We start from the raw sequence: 21,925 nt of genomic DNA, 5'->3' as shown, positions 1-21,925 counted from the left end.
ACTATTATTACTTAATTATTTGGATGTAAAGAATCACTTAAAAACAATAACTGTTTCAATAAGAATCTAAATTACGACTAATTCTTTTGTTATAGATAGACATATACGATTTACTTTTGTTTAAGAAAGGAAATCCCAAGAATTCGCTAGAAAGGCATGCGCACTGAACATAATTGTTTTGTAACGTTATGAAACTATGAATACTAGCAACGATTTACATTATCCGTCATGACGAATATAAAAATATTCATAAATTGACTTATTTAAATATCGAAATAAGTAATGCAACTATAAATAATTAAAAAGATGTATTTCAAACGTTTTAAACAATCCACTAGAGCTAGATTAAACCAGTAACTATTTTATTTATAATTTCATACGAGTAGAAAAATACAACAAATGCAGGTATTTAATTTACACTTTTCTTTTATTAAATAAATGTTCATTTTTTTCTATTCTTTCTAATATTTCCTGACCATTTTTTCGGTGCATCGATGAAAAATGAGATACATTCACTATTCAAAAAGTCAGCAAGAATCTTAGGTTTTACTATAAATCCAGACTCTTTTAATTTTTCAGAAAAAATATCTAAAGAAATTGGTTCATACATTAGAATTTTTCTGTGTAATATACAGTCTTTTTCCAAAAGTTTTTCAAAACTTTGTTGAAGCTTTTTTATTAAGTGATTTTCATCATTGTTACCATCATCATCATCGGAAAATTCAAATTCTTCTGGAAAACCAGTTCTATGCAAACGATTTACTTCTTCATCTTTAGAATCATCTTCACTCGAGTCTTTTTCATTAGTTTTTCGTAAATTACTATACCGATTTTTTCCCAAATTTTTATTTTTATCGTTATCTACATCAGAATGATTATTCCTTGCATCGTGCGGTATCAAATTTTCAGGAACTAATGGATGCATTTGATCCCAAATGAAATTAAGTAATTTAACAGCACGATGTCGTTCCTGATTTTTGAGTCCAAAAGATGTTAACCTCTTTTGAAGCTCCGGACTAGACAGTTGATCATAAGATTCTTTAGGCGAAACATCAAATGAAATATCAACTTTAGAAGGAGAAAGGCCTAAGAATTGGCAAATTTCTTCATTTTTCTGATTATTTCGTTTTCTTCTGGAATATTTAGTTTTCTCATCACTTCGTACAGCTTGTAAGCTTCTTCTAGAATTCGAAAAATTACCTTCAGACTGAGATTTAACTTGTAATAATCTTTGACTTTTATTTTTTAATGGAGAAATACTAGAGCATCGCCTGGATTTTGAATTTTTAGCTTCTTCTACTAACTTTTCGTCTTCATCAGAACTGATATCGTGCTTTGATCGGTTTGATGCTTGTGATAATCTAGAATTAACTGAAGGTTTTTCTAAATATTGCGTAGATGATATTATTGGTAAATGAGTAGATAATCTAAGGTCAGAGAGTTCAGCAAAATCAGTATTAGCACCACCTTCATATTCGAATTGAGTAAAATTCATTTCTTCATCATTTTGACTACAGTTACCACTTACATTATTTTTAATCTCACCATCAAAATTGAGAAATAAATTATCAGGGAAATTATCAATATCATTTTCACCATCAGATGATAAGACAATTGGACTTAGAATATCGGCTATGCTTATTCTGGGTTTATCTTTATTTTGATATGAAGAACTTAAAACTCCGCATTCTTGTAAAAGTTTTGTTATATTTTCAGTTACTGTCGGAGTTCCGGTAAGCTGTGTGAAAGAGTCATTACTACTTTTTTCATTTTTCCAATCAACTCTTGGTGGATGTGGTTCCCAATTTGATTTAACGATCAATGAAATATCCTTATCGTCAGGTTGTTTTCTACTTCGATGGTTAGAATCATTTTGGTTTGATGAACAATTTACTTCACCGGCTTCATTCCAATCCATTGAATCAAAGTCTTCTTCATACATTTCGCCAACTTCTATTGAATTAATTTTATTATTTGATTTTTTTGAATTTGATACATCTTCATTCATTTTATCATATGTTTCTATACTTTTTTCTTCGTCTGAAGTAACTGTTAAGTCTATTGAGCGATTTATAACTTCTTGAGAATTTTGTGTAGAATTTTCATCATCTTCTGTACGACCTTCTTCTGGAACATCTTCAATTTCATAAAAATCAAAACTCGATAGTTCAGTTAAATTTTTTTGATTTATCAAAGAGATTCTTTTATTTTTATATAGTTCGTTAGTTTTTTCTTTATAATAAGTGTTATCTTTTATTGGACTCTCTGCTACCTTAAAAGATTTTTTAGGAGAAGATTGTGGTGATTCATCAGTATTTTCTACATTTTCAGAACTATCTTCATTGCTTTCACTATTATTTTCTTCTTCTGTTGAAATTGATCTAGTTTTTTTTGATTTATCATTAAAATAATTTTTTAAAGCAGCTCGGTATTTGTCAATACTATTTCTTCTATGTGTTTTTTTATATTTTGTATACATAGATTCATTTGCTCCATCACTATTAGCATCTTCACTTTGAACAATCGATTCATTTGCTAAAATGTTATCGAATTTTTGTGTGTATTTTTGATCTACTTTTGATTTGTTTTCTTCTATTCTTTCTTGTAGATCATCGTTTAGATCAGTCACACTGTTTTTAATGTCAATCCAATGTTCATCAACAAATTCAACGTCGCTATTACACTCTGAAAAGTTCTCTTGCAAGTCACCGTCTTGCGTATTTTTCAACAAATTTATTTCCTTTTCAGCCTTTTCCTTAATCTCTTTAGCAACTCTCTTTCTAATGTCATCTTCAAAAATGCTTAATGCTGACTTTTTTTCAACTTTAACATCACATTCTAAATTGTCTTCTTCCGGATGCATCAAATCTTTTTGGCGAAATTTATTCAACAGTCCTGAATCATTTTCACTGAGTCTACAAATTTTAAATTTATTTTTTTTTTTACGAGGGTTCATAACCATCGAATCATCTTCATCGGTATCTGATTCTAAAAAACGTGCATTTTTTCTTTGAATTTTTTCAATAAATAAACTTAAATTATTTCGAGTTGTTGAAATATCTTTAGATACTTTTTCACATTGATAGTTTTTTTCAGTTACCTGATTAGTAGTTTCTGAAACTTCTTCATTTGTTAAGCAGTTTTTTTCCATACTTAATTCTTCTTTTCCTGAGTGTTCTTCTACTGTCTGTGTAAACCCATCTAAACAGATTTCTTCATCAATTTGGAAACTTTTTTTCTTTGTTATGTCTTCTTCATTTTCTTTAATCTCATCTTCATTTTCATTACATAATGCTGTACAAGTAGGTATCTCCTGATCATTTTCTAGACAATGCTCTACAGTATAATTGTCGCTATTTCTAGTATTTTGATACTTTCTCCCAAAAGAATTTCCAAGATTCATGGTTTCCATTCCATCAAAAATATCAGGAGATGCACTCATAAAGCTTGCTCTTAGTAGTTCATGTTTGTATGTCTTCGTTTCTATTTTTGGCGTTTGAGATAGTTCTAATTCATCTTCAGAGATAGTAATAACCGTCGCTTCTAGATTTTTCGTATTTGGTCCATTTACATTAATTTTATTTACACTGTTATCATCTTTCTCTTGAATATTAATATCATTATCATCTATTACCTGAGCAGAGAATTCCAGTGATTTACATTGAAAATCAGTAGTTACATTTTTATTAGTTCTCGATTCTTCATTTTCATTCTTCTCCATGCTGAAATTTTGATCTTCATGCCACTTTGAATTTGAATATTCTTCATCTTTACTTTCATTTGGTTCTATATACAATGGTTCTTCAATTTTTTTATCATCATTTTCTATTAATTGACATTCAGTATTAAGATTATCAACTGGAACATCTAATTTCTCTAGAAAATAATTTAATTCTTTCATCTTATACTTTTCTGCTAAATTTTTTACATTATTTAGAATTAATCTGTCTTTTAAAGCCTCTAAGTTTATGATGGATTCACAATAAATAAACTCCAAGAATATAATTCCTGCTTGATATTCTATATCTTCCCACATGATTTTCCATTGTTGCTTTCTTTCTAAAGATTCTGCATTATATTTACTTTCATTATTATCGGCATTGTTGGCAATAAAATCTTTTTCAATTTCACGACAACGTGTCCATAAAACGAGAAAATGGCTGAAAATGAATTTTTCATTTTTTACGTAAATAATTACATCACTATGAAGTTTTGAATTTATCATTTTACTCCAACTTAGAGCTAGAGGATTTAAACCTTTCAATCGATCTTCTTCAAAACGTTTCTCATTTTCATCTTCATCTTTTTTTTCTCTATCATTATTTTTCAGAACATTTTCTTTTGTATCTTCATTTTTAATCAAATCTTCCTTACCGTTCGATAAATTAAAAATTGAATCTCGATTACTCGAGATATCAGTCACTTTATTTACATTTTCATTTATAGGACTCATACAATCATTTTGATTAATATTTCTTATTTCATTCACTTTATCATCACTTTTATTAATATATAATTTATCTTTACTTTTTCGTTTGTTAAAATTTTCGACAGGTCTAATAAATTGACAAAGATTTTTGATATAATAAAATTCTATACTCTCTTCTCCTGCAGATCCATTCCACAATTTACAATCTGATCTGTATATTTCTTTCAACACCATACTTTTAAAATTGATTTGTTTATATTTATTATTCATACTATCTGGAGTAATTGGTTCTTGAGTTGATATGACATTATCTACAATGGCTTCAGCTATTCTTTCTGCTAGTAGTCGGCTCCTAGCTTCTTCAGTACGTGTTTGTAAAATAGTTGGACCTATCTTCTTTTTTTTTGGTTTTTCATTAGAATCTAACACTATTGGTTTATTAGTAATAAATCCGAAATTCACTAGAGTACTCTTACGCTGTGATGATGACATTTCTAGTATTTTCTCATCTGATTCTGCTGCCAAAACAACTGCCTCTTCTAAATCTTCTATTTCCTGAGCTTCGCTTAAAGATTTGGATAAAGCTATTGCTAACTCAACATCAGGATCATTACTAGTACTCATTCTTTTAAACTTTGGAGTTTTCTTGGCTAGTTGTTGTTGTTGTATTGGAGCTGCAGGTAAGCCAATAGCTTTTCTCTCTTCTGCTTGACGTTCATGTAATTCTGTCGCAGCGATCAATTGTCTTGTGGAAATTCTATTCTTTACTGCACAGTTTTTTGAATGAGCTATTTGTTGGCTTGATTCATTAAATGATTTTAAACATAAAGGGCATACAAATGCAGTCGGAGGCTTAAAAAATGAAGATTCGATAGACATTTGATTTGAATCAGGTTTTTTCTTCGTATTTCGTGATGAATTACTTTTAGTTCTGGTTGACTTTTTTGGATTATCAAGTAACTTAACTCCATTTCGTGCCAAGTTCGATCGAGAATTCAATTTTGGTAATTTAAAATCAGCTAAACTATCCTCTTCTAATGGAGAACCAGGTCTTTTATTGCTCTTTGTAGAACTATCTGCTAATTCAGATATAGATGAATTTCCTTTTTTGAGTGATGGGGGTTCAGAAGAATCAGATGATTGCTCTGAATCACTAGTTTCTCTAAAATATGTTTTGATGATAATTTCAAACAGAAAGTAATATAAAAAAAATTAACAGGTTCACGTTCGAATATTTTGAGAACTATTTATAAATTCAATGAGTAGCAGTAGAATACTTTCTAAAATTCTAAAATTGTTTATCAATTCATTTATCTACAATAGAAATGAAGGATAAGGGAATTACATAATATTTTATTGGTTAATTTCGAGATAAATGCTATTTGATGGAGAAAAATTCTCTAATTTTAAATCAAAATCTGAAAGAAAGATAAAGATTGACAAGTTTTTTCACAATCAAACATTATATTTCTATTAAAGCATCAATCTTGAAGTTACTTTAATAAAAATTGAAAAAAATCATGAATTTATTATTTCCTATGTTTATTGATTATTAATCATCATTTGACTACAACCATAAATATAGAATATTATTTCTAAATCGATCATGAACCTGTTAAATAAAATATTGTATTTTTTAGTCATTTTTAGCTACATAGTGTGTATAAGTAGAACATTTACTTTTTATTTGTTCTTCTTAATTTCATTTTATCCATTGTGTAATCCGATCAAACCGTAGCGCTATCACTTTGGGTCGTAGGATCCAATGCGCCCATTTGTTTTTGTTCCAAATTAAGTAAAGCTGATCTTAAACATGGATCATTCAAGTAAATATGTTTCCGGTGTTCTCCTTCATCAGGCAAATGTAACATCATCCATCGTTCTCGGCTAGCTCTTGTAAATTCAAACTCTCTATAAATTAGAAAAAAAAATCTAAATCAGTTGACTTCAAATTTAGATTAGTTGGTTAATATGACGTAACCATTTAAATATAATAATTCCTATTTATTAACGTACTTGTAAATAACTGCAAAATAAGTAAGTAATGATGCACCAATGAGAGCTCCCCAAAAAGTAAATCTAGCCGCTGGTGTTCCTGCTAATCTTCTAGGTTTTCGTTTTGCAAGATTGATAGTGTCATGAAACTCTTCATGAAGTCCCACCATACCTAAAACTAATTATATATAATATTTTAATCAAACTGTCAATTAAATTTTGTTGTCCAATAATATTTTGAAAATAAAAATGACAAAGCTGATGTTAACCTTACAAATTTTTTGTTCTGTCGATGGCTGCCCCCTCTTTCTCTGGTACACTGCCATCTACAACAAAATATTTAATGCGGCGCGAAAAATTTGAATAAAAAAATTAAAAAAAGAATATGATTCAATCGTCTTCAAGGACAATTGTCTATCCCTTCCTCGATTTAAGATCCTTGAATGCGTCATCATTGGAGCCAATTTCCTATATATTTAATAAGCATCATATACATTTTATGAGTCAGAAACTCATATGTGATCTAACTGAAGACAACCGTCACGATTTTTGTCTGGTGTTTAAATAATTTAAGAACACGTCATCATCATCATCATACTGTTAATAGTGTAGCCGGCTCAACGTCGACAGTTGTCTCTAGTATTCCTCACCGATCAGTGAACTTAAACGCTTTCGAAAAGACTAAACTAGACCACACCCAAGTAAGTGATATTATTTTATTTATTTCTAAATTATTACTTTTTTACTGATATTAAAAAAAGTTTCAAGATCTTTTGATATTATTTATTTAATTAAAATTTATTAAAAATCTGTAACACACAAGTGATTTATTGGCTTCATATCGATCGACTTTGATGAACATAATAACAACTTTTTTTTTCATCCGTAATGATGGTTTGTTTTTTATTTTTAGATTTGAATCCAGAATGGCTGCCAGCAAATATTATCATGTTCAGGTAAACATCATCATTCATTGCTCATAACATGTCAAAAATTTTATGTTTACATTATATAAACACCTACTTTTATTGATGTTTCGTTCCAAGAAAAATCTTGCTCAGTTCGATTAATTAACAATTTCGCTCTTTTTTTATTACATTTATTGAAATTACCAAGAATTATTTAGATATTGATTAGAATGTCAGGATGTGACAATGATTGAGAAAACAATTTACTGATTACTTAATTTTTTATTACTTGTTTTAACATCATTTATTTGACCATTTAGTGTACACCAACTGTATACCCAGCTGATCCTTTCGATCCAGAAGCTGACGCCACTCTTCTTCGAACTGCCATGAAAGGTTTTGGCACAGATGAACAAACTATTATTGATGTTCTTGCGCATCGTGGAATTGTCCAACGATTAGAAATTGCTGATAAATTTAAAAGCATGTTTGGCAAAGACTTATTATCAGAACTTAAATCTGAACTTGGAGGAAACTTTGAAAATGCCATTGTTGCATTAATGACACCACTTCCTGAATATTATGCAAAACAATTACATGATGCTATCTCAGGAATGGGAACAGATGAAGGTGCCATCATCGAAGTCTTGGCATCTCTGAGTAATTATGGAATCAAGACAATATCAGCCGTCTATAAAGATCGTAAGTGTGAATACGTAATTGAATTCTATTCGTATGATTCATCTGACTGTTATTTGATTGAACATTCATTATTACTTTTTATTTATGAATGCCACGTTTCTTAGTATTGTTCAATCACAGAGACGAGATCGTGTATGACACACTTTTTGTACGTTATTCTTACCAAGTTGAATAGAAAGTTTTACTCAGAATTAATACTACGTAGTGAAGACTATACGTGACGACATTCAATGGATTTAGCTTATTAAAACATTAATGCGTATCATTGAATAACACATATGAGGACAAACATATATGTACACAAGTTAAATTTTATCATATTTTATGGGCACGCCTATACATACGTGCTGTCGTTAAATTTAACGCGACTTACCTTGTAATTAAAAGCTACAATGATAAACATTTATGTTTTAAGTGAAATACATTAAAATAATTAATTGAAAAAATTAGATATAAATATATATATATAATGGCTACATTAAGATTTTAATTATCTTAATGCCACTATGATTAGAAATAATTATATATTTTTATTTGTCTTTAATGATTAAATTTAATTAACTGTAAAAAAAAGTAACTATATTAAATTAAAGTTTATTTTAAAAAAATACCTAAATTGATGTTCGAGGAAATAATAGAAAATATGTACGTAAAAACTTAACATGATATTTAAAAATTACTCAACCAGTAATCCCATATGGTCTAGTGGCTAGGATATCTGGCTTTCACCCAGAAGGCCCGGGTTCGATTCCCGGTATGGGAAATAATTTTCAATGTTACTTATTATTTATAATAATTATTAACAAAATTTTTATGAATAATTAAATATTTATATTAATAATTTATTTTTTCTGACAGTTTATGACAGTGAGTTGGAAGATGATCTCAAAGGTGACACATCTGGTCATTTCAAACGACTTCTTGTATCATTATCTTGCGTATGTATATTATGATAAAATTATAATCTTATAAAATTAAAATAGATGAATATCAGTGCTCTTTAGTGATGTAAGTGTGACCCGGAAGGGCACGACTAGCTTTCCAGTAGAAAGAATGAAAAGATTTGTTTGTTTAAATAAATTATTATCATAATCATCGGGATATTATGATAATATTAATTATTCTTATTATTATAATTATTCGGGATTCGCAAAATTGCACCCATCACTATAACTTCCCACTGGGAAGCTAAAAATAATAATTACTTTAATAACTATTATATTTTTGTAGGCTGCTAGAAATGAAGATACCGATATTGATGAAGCGGCTATCGTTGAAGATGCAGAACGTCTCTATCAAGCTGGAGAAGGACAGTGGGGAACTGACGAAAGCACATTCAATGCTATTTTAATTACTAAGAGCTATCCTCAATTGAGAAGAATTTTCCATGAGTATGAAAGAATTGCAGGACATAGTATTGAAGATGCCATTAAAAGAGAATTTTCCGGGTCATTGGAAGATGGATACCTTGCAGTTGGTGAATATCATAAAAATGATTAATTAATGGCTCGTTAATAAAAAGAAGAAATTGATTGATTGTTGTTTGTATGATTTCAGTCAAGTGTGCACGAGATAAAACCGCATATTTTGCAGAAAGACTCCATAAAGCTATTTCAGGAATGGGAACTGATGATACAACATTAATTAGAATTATTGTTACTCGATCTGAAATAGATTTGGGAGACATTAAAGACGCTTATCAACAAATTTATGGAAAATCTCTAGCTGGAGATATTGACGTGAGTATAAATATATCAAAGTTGAAAATAGTTTTATATCCATTGATAATTTTAATGACTGATATTAACCACAATTGTCGTTAACCATTAATCCACATTTTCTATCGAGAAAAAAATAATCTAAATTCTCATTAGTCACCATATATATCAGTAAACCATTATAATTTTCAGGATGATACTTCTGGCGATTACAAGAGACTTTTGCTTGCTTTGGTTGGCGCCTAAAAATATTTTAATCTTATATTGAACAATGCATAATATTTATATATTATTGTGTTATTAATTATCATTGGATTAATTGTCATGAATAATAATTATTTATCATTTTTGTAGAGAAATATCTATTTATTATCTGTTTTAATTGTTGAAATATTTGTTTTAATGAAAAATATATACTGGCATGTCATCAATTAAAAACTTATATGAATTACTTTTTTTTGTTATTCTCGTACTTCTTTGCTTTTATGATTAATTAATTTATTAATATTAATTAATATTATGATAGCACATCATAATCACCATAATTTTGAATGACATTAATTTCGTTTTTTTTTATTTTTTTTTTTTTTACATTTCAGAGCGACTGCAGCGCCGAATTTAAAAGCCTTCTCTTAGCTCTCATCAATTAATTAACTTTTAATTTCTATTAATGATGATTAATCAACTATTTAAATAATTTCTATATTAAATTCATGACACAATACATGATTACCAATCACTTAACGTTGTTGTTTATATTAAAAACGATTGCCACTGACAAATTTATGATTACAGGATGATTGTGCTGCTGCATCTAAAAAATTACTCATTGCTCTTCTTAATTAAAGTTGATTATTGATAATAATAATAATAATATTTAAATATGATATTTTAAAACCAACTTAAACGAAAAAAAAGAAGCATTCCAATACATAAAATAAAATAATTTGTTGAAATTATAAATATTATAGGTAAAAAACGATATTAATGTTTATATATTTTATGTTATGTTTATGTACATATAACAAAGAAAATGTTTGGCTGAATGATATTTAATTTTAATTTGACAAATATTTTTTGTACTCTCAATTAAATGAGCAATAAAAAACGATAGAAAAATATTCTATGGTATTACTATGACCTCAGGTGAGTTCGTTTTGTTTTGAAGAAATTTTAAATATTCAATAAACATTGAAGAATTTGATGGTATATTAAAGCATCCATAATCAAACCGTTTGTGCATTACATGGAAAATAAATACTTTAAGGCTCACACAACCATGAAAGTGGCTATCAGCAAATGTTAGATCATATAATATAAGACAAACTTTTGCTGAAATTTTCTCTAATTCAGGAATTCCTACACAAATTGGTGGTGGATTTCGAGCTACAAATGATTAAAAATTAAATTGAAGTAGTTATCTTGTCAGGTTGATCAAATTTCGACAAAAATTGAATAAACAAAAATAAAATCTTTTTAATAGTTACCTGAAATGGTTTCATTGAATAATGTGTAATTATTGTAAGTTATTGTAAATGAAATGCCATAATCGTTTGGTAAGTAGGCAAAACTAAAGCAAACTAGAAAATATAAAAAGAATAATTTAATGAGTCAAGCGAAGTATAAACATTTATCATTTATGTAGGGTTGATAAAGAAATTAAAAAATAAAGCATGAAAAGGATTAGATATTAAACTAAAATTACCTGTTCCTTTTATTTTTCCAATAGTTTCACAGCATCTATATGAATAATTAGAGTGAAAACATCCACTTGTTGAAATATCAGAGGAAAAATTATCTACCAAGATGTGTCATGTAACAAAAAAGTTTCTGGTATTTTATTCATACTTATATTTAACATGTTATTAAGTTTTTGTGATATGATAAAGTTAGCAGCAGGAAAAATGAATCAATTGAACTGAAATGCTGATTACCATGATTTATAATAGTGTTACCCGATACCATTAATGATAAACTAATAAAAATTCCAAGACACCAAATAAAAGAAACCATTTTTTATAATTATTTTTTTATTTGGTATTCTAATAGTAAAAAACTACCTTTCCAATCACACAATAACTAATGGCTTCAAAAATATAAACAAAATGAATTTTGTGTTGTGATTAAATTTGATAATGTGGGGGTGCTTATCATAAAAGTGTCTCCCTCTGGATGGCAGTCCAATCTGGTGGTAAAAGAACTAACTAAAAAAATTTCAAATATCCATTATGTTTTGTTGTTTTTCAATATATTAATACACAAGAAGATTGTTTGAATACTTCTATCTAAATATAAAAATTAAAAAATTTTAACATATCTCTCATCTTGTTTGTTATTCTCCTCCATCGACAATTATTATGTTAAAGTGAAAAAAAATTTTATTAACTCGTTGATAACGGATTTATCAATGCAGCCACAATTATAATAGTAATAGTATTTATATAAGATTCAAGGCAGATGCATTCAAGAAATCTCAAACAGACAGAAATATTCTTTGTTCTTATCCAAGCTCTTTAGCTGATTATTTTATAATAAATTAAGTAATTGTCATATAAGTATACAGATTCAGCTTTGCATCAAGCATTATTAAATTTGCCGCTTGACTTGCGCACAAATAAAATCGATGCACCGGCTTGAGTGGATCAGTGCGGCGCCGTCAAAGAAGGACGTGCCCGTGGTTGCGGCTCCTTTTCGGAAACTCTTTAATTTAGTAAATAAATTGAATTTGTTTCAACAAAAAAGACATGTGAATTCAACAACCGAAATGCCGGCAAGGGAGTATTCAGATTTGTGCACAGACAAGGTGCTTTCAAAGGGAAGAATTCTTCAAGAATTGACAAAAGCTGTCAAACTGGTGAGTATCAAGTGATTTTCTATGTGTGTGTGTGCTGTCAAGGCCGTTCTCACATTTATATGTAAGTGTATTTGACTTTAGAATACGTCACAAAAGTGAGAGGATTAACCGTTCATAGCAAATACTTATTTGAGTTGTAATTAAAAATAATCGTCCTCCAATTGTTCTTTTTTTTGACTGTGTTAATCGTTATTTAATCGTAATATTCCATATACTTATTACTAAAAGTGAGTTAAGGATTGTTTTGTTAAACGTAATAATACTTTTTACTGATTCTTTCAAGACAATGAACTACTTCTCACGTTTATATTCTGATGATTCACACTAATTTTAATAGGTTATTCTCATGTAACATATTTTTTTAATGTTAATTTAAAATAATTATTTATTAATAGAGTCAATAAAATAATGAAGTGTTCTTGTGGTATCAACAATTATTTCTTAAAAATCCATGCTTTTTTGCTGTGAACTAGTTAACAATAATCCTAATTGCTTTGATTTTTCTTTTGTTTGCTCCAAAACTGTAGTGTCACTTGTAAATAACAATTAGTTAACCTCTGTCAGAGCTCAGGTATACATTAACTGCACTGACATTTAGAATTTTTAGAAAAGTTCTTTAATTTTAAGAAAAGTTTACATTATTTTTAGAATATTGATTGGTATTTATATTGTTTAAGGAGTGAAGTATTTTCTTGGCTTTATTAACAATCACTCAGTTACATTTTCTTTTTTTTCACAAATAACCTAACCATATTTTTCCTATAATCAAAAAACAATTTATCATTTAAAGTATTTACTTAATTGCTTTCATAGTGGTAATTATCATTAGCGTAAATAAAATTAATGAGTTCTTTTTTTGCCTATGTCAAAAAATACTTTCACTATAAAAATAACTTATTTTTCAGGTCTATGCTCAAAGTTTACACGGAACTGTAGTCCTAGATGGAGATTCTTGGTTAGTATATTGGTTAGATCGTGCTCTGCGACATGGATTACGTGTTGAAAGATATGGATATTGGGGAATGGTTCGTGAACTCAGTCATCAAGACACAATTGTCGTCATACACGCTTTACAAAGCGTCTTAACATCGATTGGAAAAGGTACCATTATTCTACAGCATGATTTATTTTATTTAAAGTTCAATTGATTAAATCGTATCTTTCAGTTCATTCCATTTAATGTATTACACTTTAGAAGTTACATTTGAATATTTGTTACAGGCCGAGCTTGGTTATATCATACCCTCAGCGAGAATATTTTTGAAAGTTATCTAGCATGCTTTCTACGTGACACAGTGACTCTGAAGAAACAATATTTTCCACATGCACTTGTTCGTGATGCTGACAAAACTCATCAGCTGATAAATCTTTTAGCTGGCCTAGAAAATGTATCATTTACTCTTCAATTAGTAAGTTATTTTACGTGATTGGTTTTTATGTCTATTCATTTATTCAAATAACTAATTATGTTGTTATTTATCAGTTATTATGAATTTTTTAATCATCCCTTTTCTATTATTACTAGAAATGTAATAAATTTAATTTAGTTGTAAATTCAATGATAATTGCAATTTATCATCTAAATTTTTATCAATTGATCTCTGTCACTCAATAATTACCCTGATTTTATATCGCCAATAGACGTTTCTTTAAGCGACCCCAGTATTCGTGGGTAAAAGATGTAAACACGTTTAATGATAGCTGCTATCATAAAATTCATTATTAGTTAGTGAAATTTTCTTTCATATATTTGTCTTCGTTTGATCAAACTAAAAAAATTAAAAATAAGAGACATAATATCATAGTTCAATAAAGAAAAAAAATCTAGATTTTTTTGAGTTAAAAAGAAAGTAGCAGTGACAAAAAATAGTTATAGTATCATGATATTATAGTTTATTATTGCCTCAATTAATCTCCCCTATGTGTGAATTCAAATATCACCCCCCTGGATACAATTATCAGTCTAATAAATAACAACCGTCACGTATAATAAAGTTATACATTGAAACTTATGTATTTACGATTAACAGTGCAAAGGGTTATCATTTTATAATTCATACTTTTTATATTTTTTTCGTCATGCTGTTTTTAGTTACTGTTTTTTTCAGATTTTAATTCCTTTATTGCTATGCAATATGAATGTTAAATAATTCAAGCCATCATTTAATAATATAGATAAATAGATATCACTTTCTTTTTTTTTTTTGTTCAATTATCTTTTAGTTAATATAAATATTGTCTAACTGTTGTATTTTTTTTTTAGGATGTCACATATTTAGACATTTGTAACTATATGCCACAACATCCTATGCATGGATCACCTTCGGGAACAGCATTATCATTACATTTGAGATCTTCGAGTGTCACTTCAAGTCTTGCTTCACCCGGAGACAGTGGCGTTGCTTTAGATAGTGACATGGATATGGCTAATGAAACAGATGCAAGCAGTTATAAAGAAGTAAGGAATAGAAAACTAAAAACAAATATTTAAAATAATTTTAAAAAAGTAAAGTACTAGTAAAGTTAACGGAAGTACTTTGTTTATTAGAATTAAATAAAAGATTAAAGTGTGTAATTAAGTTTAAAAAATAATTTATTCTTATTTGTTTAGGAGGATTCATCAATGGATGAAATTCCGAAATATCGCAACAAGTACAAATCGATAATAACAAACTGTATTCAAGACAATAAGAACATAAATCGTTCATTTTCATCAAGTGATTCGAGTGAGGATGGAAAAACACCAGTTCATTCACCAGCAATGCACACTAAGTTCAAGCACACAGTAACAAAAAGTGACATAGCTAACCAGAATATAATACCAACAAAAATGGATGATAATGAATTTAATTGCTCTAGCTTGGATACATTAAAAGATTATAACATATATAGCAAAAGTCTTGATGAATCACGACTTGACAAAGTGAACAATGATAATGATAATTCTACCAAAGATTACATTAAGCGTAGCAGTTACCATGCAGATGGTAGTTACAGCTTTAAAAAGAGCATAGATCCACGTAATTCATATGTAATTAATAACGATACTAATTTATTAGAGTTAAGTATGACAATTTCTGATTGTGATTGCTGTGCTGATGCTCCTTACAGCATTTTGAATACTGTCAACATGACAGATACAAGTATTTTATCATCATCAAGCTCAGAAGCAATTGTTCAGCGACGACAGCGTAAAAAGAAGCGAGGAGAAAGTAAAAAACGTGTAAGTTTTCATGAAGATATCTTTAAAACAATGAAATTAGACGATGATGAAAATTTTGCCGACTTTTCTATGAGTTTTATGCCACCAAATTCAGTGCAAAAGAAAGATGTTCAAAAAGGTAGATACAGTTGGTGTGCAAACGGAGATTCTCCATATATACAGAGAAGTGTTAATACAAGAAATGCAATATCAGATTATTATTCTTCATCATCATCTACGAGTACTTTTGATAGTGATGGTGGTTGTAAATCGTGCAAGAATGCTAGATGTACGTGTGGACCATCGATCTCTGAGCGAGGCGTGCCAGAAGGTCAAGAAGATCCTGCTCTGAATTTTAAACCAAAGATGGAGATTGAACTTGAAGATAATGAAGCACAGGAGGCTTATATTGTTGAAAAACAATATGGATATATTGTAGAAGACCCTCCAGCTAAATTAGAAATGCCTCGGCCTGTTAATACCAAAAAATATAACAATTCTAGCGATTGGAGTGATGTTGATAGTATGACGACATCTGCTGATTTTGATGATCGAAAAAATTCAAGACATTTAGCATCTCCTGTTAAGAAACGTAATATTACGTCGATTTTACCATGTGACAGTGGAAAATTTTTGACGTCTTCATCACTTCGTCAGGCTCCTTCAAGTACTTCGTTGCTTAGTAGATTTTTAAAATCAATAACAGAAAGAAAATTTGATGTGAAGAAGAATAAAAAATTTTCAAAACCGAATTCTTTATATATTAAAGGTGTAAAAGTTGATGGAAATTCATTTAAAGACTTTAATGAGAATTTAGAGAAAGAGATTCAGGAAAATATTGTAGCAGAAAAGCGGGAATTTAGTGGAGAAAAAATAAGCCTCAAGCTCAGGGAAATTTTTAAACGTCATATTTACAGAGATAAAAGTGAAGAACTATATAAAGTATACAAAGTCCGTAGTTCATATATGAATAATGGCGAAAGTCGGCCAATGCTCGCTTTATTGACCGACAAAACATTATATTTAACTGGTACTAAATCAGATCATACTTACAGCAATCAATTTGTCATTCCTTATAACGAGTTAGATGTCATCATGATTGGACCAAATGCACAAACAATTCTAATATCTAATGCAGACTATGAAATGCAATATTTATTTTCTACCGGTAGCTCTCAGACTACTTCTGAGTTAATTACACATTTGGAGATGGCCATGAGACGGTCTCCATCAAAACCTAAATTGCCTGCAGTTAAAGAACTTAAGTATGAGGATATGTATAATCTAAAAAGTTTAATAATGGCAGAGACTGCAGTGAATGTTGAAGAAAATATTGAACACTACAGTCTTATTTATATGGAAGATGATCATATTACACCACCCGGTACACCTTGCGGTCCAACCAAAGAAGGAGATCTTATGTTTCGACCGCATTCTTATCAATCTCTCCACCCAAATGCGCCAACGAATGCCTGGGAAGCTGGATACTTTGTCCTCAAAGGAGGCGTTGTTTACATGTTCACAGATTCTCATCAACGGCTTCCTAAACGTGCAATTCCACTGAAAGGTGGACTTTGTCAAGGCTGTAGGAGAATTCCCAACTCTCATCGGCCTCATACTTTCGAAATACTTTTAAAACCTAATAAATCCTTCCAATTTGCTGCGCCAGATGAATATGTTGCCTCCGAGTGGCTTCAGAGTTTTGTACAGAGTGCCTCAGGGTTGTTTGATAACACAGAGAAGAGAAGCCCTTTACCTTGTAGCCTTGTTGCCACTACGAAACATTTGATTGCTATGAAAGAAGCTTTCCCTGGGACTCAGAGAGAACAAACTCTCTCTTGTGCCTCAGTTGAAGATCTTACGGCCTTTCGTGTACCTTTGGCTCAACAATCTTGGTGCATTTTGGTACAGAATACTATTACATATAATCAATTTTTAATCAATAAAAATATATTCATTAATAATCTTTTTTTTAATTATGATTAAATAAATTATAATGATCATTATATTACAGGAATTTGCCTGCCGGGAAGTTCATGAAAGCAGTGGAGATTGGGTAATTTATTTCACAAATTATACAGAATTGTGCGCCTTCCGAGAAGTTTTAGAAACACTGTGGGCTGATGCTAAAATGGTAACAATTATTAATTTATAATTAAATTACGATCAATCAATTAAAAAGTATATACTATTAACAAATTTTACGATTTTTAATAAATATATTGAGTTAATAAACTTTATGCTTGAATAGGGTGCATTTCCTATGGTGACTTTGCCACCAGAAAATAAGCTCCATCGTCGTTGCTCAGATGTAAGCAAGGATCTCGAACATGCTTGGCAATATTTATTACCAGTGTCGTCTGAATAATCAGTTAAGTCTTTAATAATTAATATAATAATAAAACAAATAATAATTATAATCACTGATATTTATTGAAGCAAATGCGTAAAAATTGTATCTTATCATATGTTTATGACCATAGAGACAGTTGGAGTATTTTTAAGCCGGAAAAGTAGCAAATAACTAATAATCGGCATATAAAAATTCTTATATATATATAAAAAAAAAAATGAGTGGCTTAACCTTGCTTAGTAAAATTGAAACTCAAAACGTAAACAATGATAATAGTAAATAATGATGAACCCAGCTCCTTTAACATTTTTTTAATTTAACTTATAAAAAGAACTATATCAAGATATTATAATGAATTTAATTGAAAGTGTAAGTGCATAATACATCAATTTGCACAAAATAATGAGATTAAAAAACAGTGCAATATATTCTTTACTTATTCAGCCTCATGAAGGATAAAGTTATTAGTTGATTAATTGATTTACATAATATTAATAATTAATAACAGAAAGACTGTTAAGTAATGAAAATAAAATTTGACGATGATATTAATAATCGTATGGTTGTCTATAATATTTAGGTGTATTTGAGAGGATGTTTAAGATGGTGCACAGCTTTGCTAAATTTGGTACTTTGATCAATTAATTAATAATTAACATGTTAGTATGTACCATTATAATTGTATATTTTGATCTAAAAGTATGATTGAATAATTATTTTTATCATTATTGGTAGCATCTATTATTGTTCAGTAGTGATTATTTTTTACATATTTTTTTACGTATTCTTTATTGACAGAGGTTTTTTTTTGTATAAATGCAATTAAGATTGTTTTAATCGTGAATGAATTGTATTATATAAGACAAGGTGCTTCAAGTGATCTTATTTAACTTGTTGGTTATGAATTAATCAATTATTGATTTTTAAATTATTACGAGTTTTCCATTCAATTTATTTAAAGAAATATTTTGGTTTATGAATTACCCAGAAGCATTAAAAAAATAGTAGATATTTTCATTGAGGTGATAGAAAAATGTTTTTTTGTAAGAAAAAATATAGTTTGTTAAATGGAATAACTACTAAAAATATTTTTACAAATACTTAACATTATTATTTTATAAATGAGGTTTACTAAAATATTCTTTCGAATAAATGAACAAGGAAAACTCGGAACAAAACCATTATATTTTTTTATTATATTTTTATATGATATTAAATTGAGGAACGTATGATTTCTTCGATTCTTGGTTTGTAGTATAATAAAATTGTCATTGATAGTAATTTTATTCATTTATGAATATGAGTTGTATAATGCTATTGAATTTGCAGTAAATTGATTATTTATTATGGGAATATGATTCCGTTGCATAATAAGATAGGATCTGTTAAAAGTAGAAAATGCCTGAAAAGATATAAATTAATAATAATAACCAAAATTATCAATCACCTACGCCACTCATTTATCAAAAAACTATTATCAGTGACACATGAATTTAATCATGTACGTAAAAAAGATAACATGATGCAGTTGTTATGAAAATGTGATAGAAGTAGTGAAAAATAAAGAAAAATTATATGCATATACCAACCCACATCAATTTGGTTCATTTCTGATATTTAATTAAAAAAATATCAGTCATTGTGATTTTTATGAATTATTTTCATTAATATTAATATTTATAATCTCAAATATGGTATATATTAAACTTAATTATATATTTAAGTTATATTTATAATATGAAATAATTATAAATTAGAAAGTTAATGATTATTTTTGAAAATTACGTGCAATTAAATTAAATAACATTGATAAGTGCGAAATCACGTAATTTTTTCAAATAAATCAATTTCCCTTGATATTATTAATTGTCGCTAAATTGCATCACAATAGAATTACCAATGGATTGTACAAGCTAGTCAGGTGATCAATAAAATGTAATTTTATCTTCAATGTCTGATTTATTCGTATTTACTAGTATTAAATGAACCAGTAAATTTTTTTTTTATCTTAAAAAATATTATCCAGTGATTATTCATTTTAATTATTGTTAAAGTATTATCAGAAACATCTCTACAAAAAAAGTATTTGGATATTTGGTAATTATGTATATTGTAATTGAATTTGTTTTATTCTAATGTATACGTTATTAAATAGTATTTTCCCAATGTCCCCTTGATCGTCGAATACGTTTCATTTTTTCTATATCAACATCTGGATATTTTGCTTTCAAAGCTTCTTCATCCACATTAGGGAATCTCCGTAAAATGGTTCGAACTTCGCTACATCGGAAACTGTAAAAATTTTGTCAGTTTTTATATTAGAATTTTTGGCTGATAGACGTATATGATTACGTCTAATGAAAGGGTACATATATATTTGAAATATATGTATATATACCTATGCTCTTTTCTCTTTTTAAGGAACATTTTTTCACGGAATAAACCTATAAATTCTGCCACATCAGGTCCACCTTGGTATTTAAGCTTATTTCGCTCCTCTGAGTTTACCTCTTTTGGAATATGATGTTGTTTCAACGAATATTCCTCCATTAATCCTTAAAAATGGAATTAATTCGTAAATTGAGTATATGATGTGATTTTAAATCATGATATTTGAAATTAATTTAAAACTCTGCTTACCTAATACGTTTCTGGCAAACACTGTTTCTCGTTCACCATGTTCTCCAGTTTCAAGTTCATAATATGCTCGATTTCTTTCTCTAACAACCTCCTCCAAATTTTCCATACTTATTTCTACCTTATCTTTCCGTTCTGGATTTGGAAAAAATTCAAATTCTTTTTTATGAGCATGCTCCATGGTTAACAACATGTTTCTTTCTTTTAAAAGTATGTACCTATTTTTATTAAAATAATTACCACTCGATTATGATATGTTGGTTAATAGATTTTATAAAGGTTAAGTCTATTTTGATTGAAACATATGGACATGTTTATTACAAACCATAATTTATGAAGATCTTCATTACTTTTAAGTCGTAATTCATCCTTATTCCATGCACGTCCTACTCGTATACGCTTTTTCATCCAATTTTTTGGATCATCAAAAAATTCCATTAACCCGGTTGGGGGTTTGATTTCTTCCTTTGCATCTTCTGTTTTTTTTTCTTGAACCGCAGGTTTCGTAGAAGTAAATCTTAATAATGAATAATAAATCTCAATTAAATTAATAAAAAACTTTACGGAGGAAATCTATTATTGATATTAATGTTTTTGATATTTAAAATAAATCATTTCATTGAATGCTTGTTAGGTTAAGTAACTTCAAAGTAGCAGAATTGATAAGAGGAAAAATAAAATAGCTTGATATAAAAATTATTATTACCGTTTTGTAATGTCATAAGTTGTTATTTTTGAACTATGAGGAGATAATAATGACAAATTATTTAATGTTTTTGTAATATTTTGAATGGCACTTGTTGTTCGTACAATGTACTTGAGTGCCGCCATTTTTGAATAAACCAGATAAGAAAAAGTGCAGGCTGTTAGCTGAGCTACATGTACATTCTTTTCAACTTGTAGTTGAAAACCTTTCAAAAATTTGTTTTAAACATCTTTTAAAAAACTAAAAAATAATTGAGATTTAATAAAAATGTAACGTCAAACGCCCAAGTATTTTATCTCTGATTTATTTTTAACTTCAACTTAGATTATTGATGATCTATGGAATGGGTTACTCCAAAAAAGAATGTAGTGAACAAATAAATAAAATTCCAATTAAATATATTGAATATATTTGCAAAGAT

At 28.6% G+C, this 21,925-nt stretch overlaps 6 protein-coding genes and 1 non-coding gene across 10 annotated transcripts; 3 read left to right on the top strand and 4 right to left on the bottom strand.

Annotated features, from left to right (window-relative positions):
- Positions 1-293: 293 nt before the first annotated feature.
- Positions 294-6,246, bottom strand: LOC118071750 (MATH and LRR domain-containing protein PFE0570w). Its single transcript, XM_035091100.1, has 2 exons — positions 6,110-6,246; positions 294-5,591 (listed from the first exon to the last, which is right to left on the bottom strand). The coding sequence occupies exons 1-2, from the start codon at positions 6,142-6,144 to the stop codon at positions 443-445; spliced, it is 5,184 nt and encodes a 1,727-aa protein (XP_034946991.1). The 5' UTR covers positions 6,145-6,246; the 3' UTR covers positions 294-442.
- On the bottom strand, positions 6,048-6,833 carry LOC118071770 (uncharacterized). The gene is made up of 3 exons (XM_035091162.1): positions 6,694-6,833; positions 6,446-6,602; positions 6,048-6,340 (listed from the first exon to the last, which is right to left on the bottom strand). The coding sequence occupies exons 2-3, from the start codon at positions 6,592-6,594 to the stop codon at positions 6,157-6,159; spliced, it is 333 nt and encodes a 110-aa protein (XP_034947053.1). The 5' UTR covers positions 6,595-6,602; positions 6,694-6,833; the 3' UTR covers positions 6,048-6,156.
- Positions 6,834-6,889: 56 nt separating this feature from the next.
- LOC118071755 (annexin B9-like) lies at positions 6,890-10,738 on the top strand. Of its 3 annotated transcripts, none has more exons than XM_035091138.1 (7): positions 6,890-7,125; positions 7,338-7,380; positions 7,653-8,034; positions 8,893-8,972; positions 9,265-9,511; positions 9,592-9,773; positions 10,548-10,738. In XM_035091138.1, the coding sequence occupies exons 2-7, from the start codon at positions 7,351-7,353 to the stop codon at positions 10,596-10,598; spliced, it is 972 nt and encodes a 323-aa protein (XP_034947029.1). In that variant the 5' UTR covers positions 6,890-7,125; positions 7,338-7,350; the 3' UTR covers positions 10,599-10,738. The 3 variants fall into 3 exon arrangements, with proteins under 3 accessions (XP_034947029.1, XP_034947019.1, XP_034947008.1); XM_035091128.1 differs by lacking the exon at positions 10,548-10,738 and adding an exon at positions 10,352-10,496 and having other exon boundaries at positions 6,891-7,125; XM_035091117.1 differs by lacking the exon at positions 10,548-10,738 and adding an exon at positions 9,945-10,099 and having other exon boundaries at positions 6,891-7,125.
- On the top strand, positions 8,726-8,797 carry TRNAE-UUC (transfer RNA glutamic acid (anticodon UUC)). Its single transcript has one exon. It is a non-coding gene; the product is annotated as a tRNA-Glu (tRNA).
- Positions 10,739-10,755: 17 nt separating the features above from the next.
- Positions 10,756-11,898, bottom strand: LOC118071761 (uncharacterized). The gene is made up of 4 exons (XM_035091151.1): positions 11,687-11,898; positions 11,458-11,550; positions 11,240-11,332; positions 10,756-11,138 (listed from the first exon to the last, which is right to left on the bottom strand). The coding sequence occupies exons 1-4, from the start codon at positions 11,763-11,765 to the stop codon at positions 10,876-10,878; spliced, it is 528 nt and encodes a 175-aa protein (XP_034947042.1). The 5' UTR covers positions 11,766-11,898; the 3' UTR covers positions 10,756-10,875.
- A 504-nt stretch (positions 11,899-12,402) lies between these two features.
- Positions 12,403-18,379, top strand: prd1 (pruning defect 1). Of its 2 annotated transcripts, none has more exons than XM_035090033.1 (7): positions 12,403-12,606; positions 13,512-13,707; positions 13,828-14,015; positions 14,870-15,064; positions 15,218-17,713; positions 17,823-17,942; positions 18,060-18,379. In XM_035090033.1, exons 1-7 carry the CDS (start codon positions 12,517-12,519, stop codon positions 18,174-18,176), a joined length of 3,402 nt encoding a protein of 1,133 aa, XP_034945924.1. In that variant the 5' UTR covers positions 12,403-12,516; the 3' UTR covers positions 18,177-18,379. The 2 variants fall into 2 exon arrangements, with proteins under 2 accessions (XP_034945924.1, XP_034945918.1); XM_035090027.1 differs by lacking the exon at positions 12,403-12,606 and adding an exon at positions 12,703-12,833.
- A 1,588-nt stretch (positions 18,380-19,967) lies between these two features.
- mRpL47 (mitochondrial ribosomal protein L47) lies at positions 19,968-21,648 on the bottom strand. Its single transcript, XM_035089583.1, has 5 exons — positions 21,505-21,648; positions 21,124-21,315; positions 20,802-21,016; positions 20,560-20,716; positions 19,968-20,453 (listed from the first exon to the last, which is right to left on the bottom strand). Exons 1-5 carry the CDS (start codon positions 21,627-21,629, stop codon positions 20,309-20,311), a joined length of 834 nt encoding a protein of 277 aa, XP_034945474.1. The 5' UTR covers positions 21,630-21,648; the 3' UTR covers positions 19,968-20,308.
- Positions 21,649-21,925: the final 277 nt, after the last annotated feature.

The sequence above is a fragment of the Chelonus insularis genome, unplaced genomic scaffold, assembly GCF_013357705.1.
Source record: "Chelonus insularis isolate UGA/USDA-ARS -01 unplaced genomic scaffold, ASM1335770v1 contig_130_pilon, whole genome shotgun sequence".
Lineage (NCBI taxonomy): Eukaryota > Metazoa > Arthropoda > Insecta > Hymenoptera > Braconidae > Chelonus > Chelonus insularis.
This window is presented reverse-complemented; position numbering and strand designations above follow the sequence as displayed.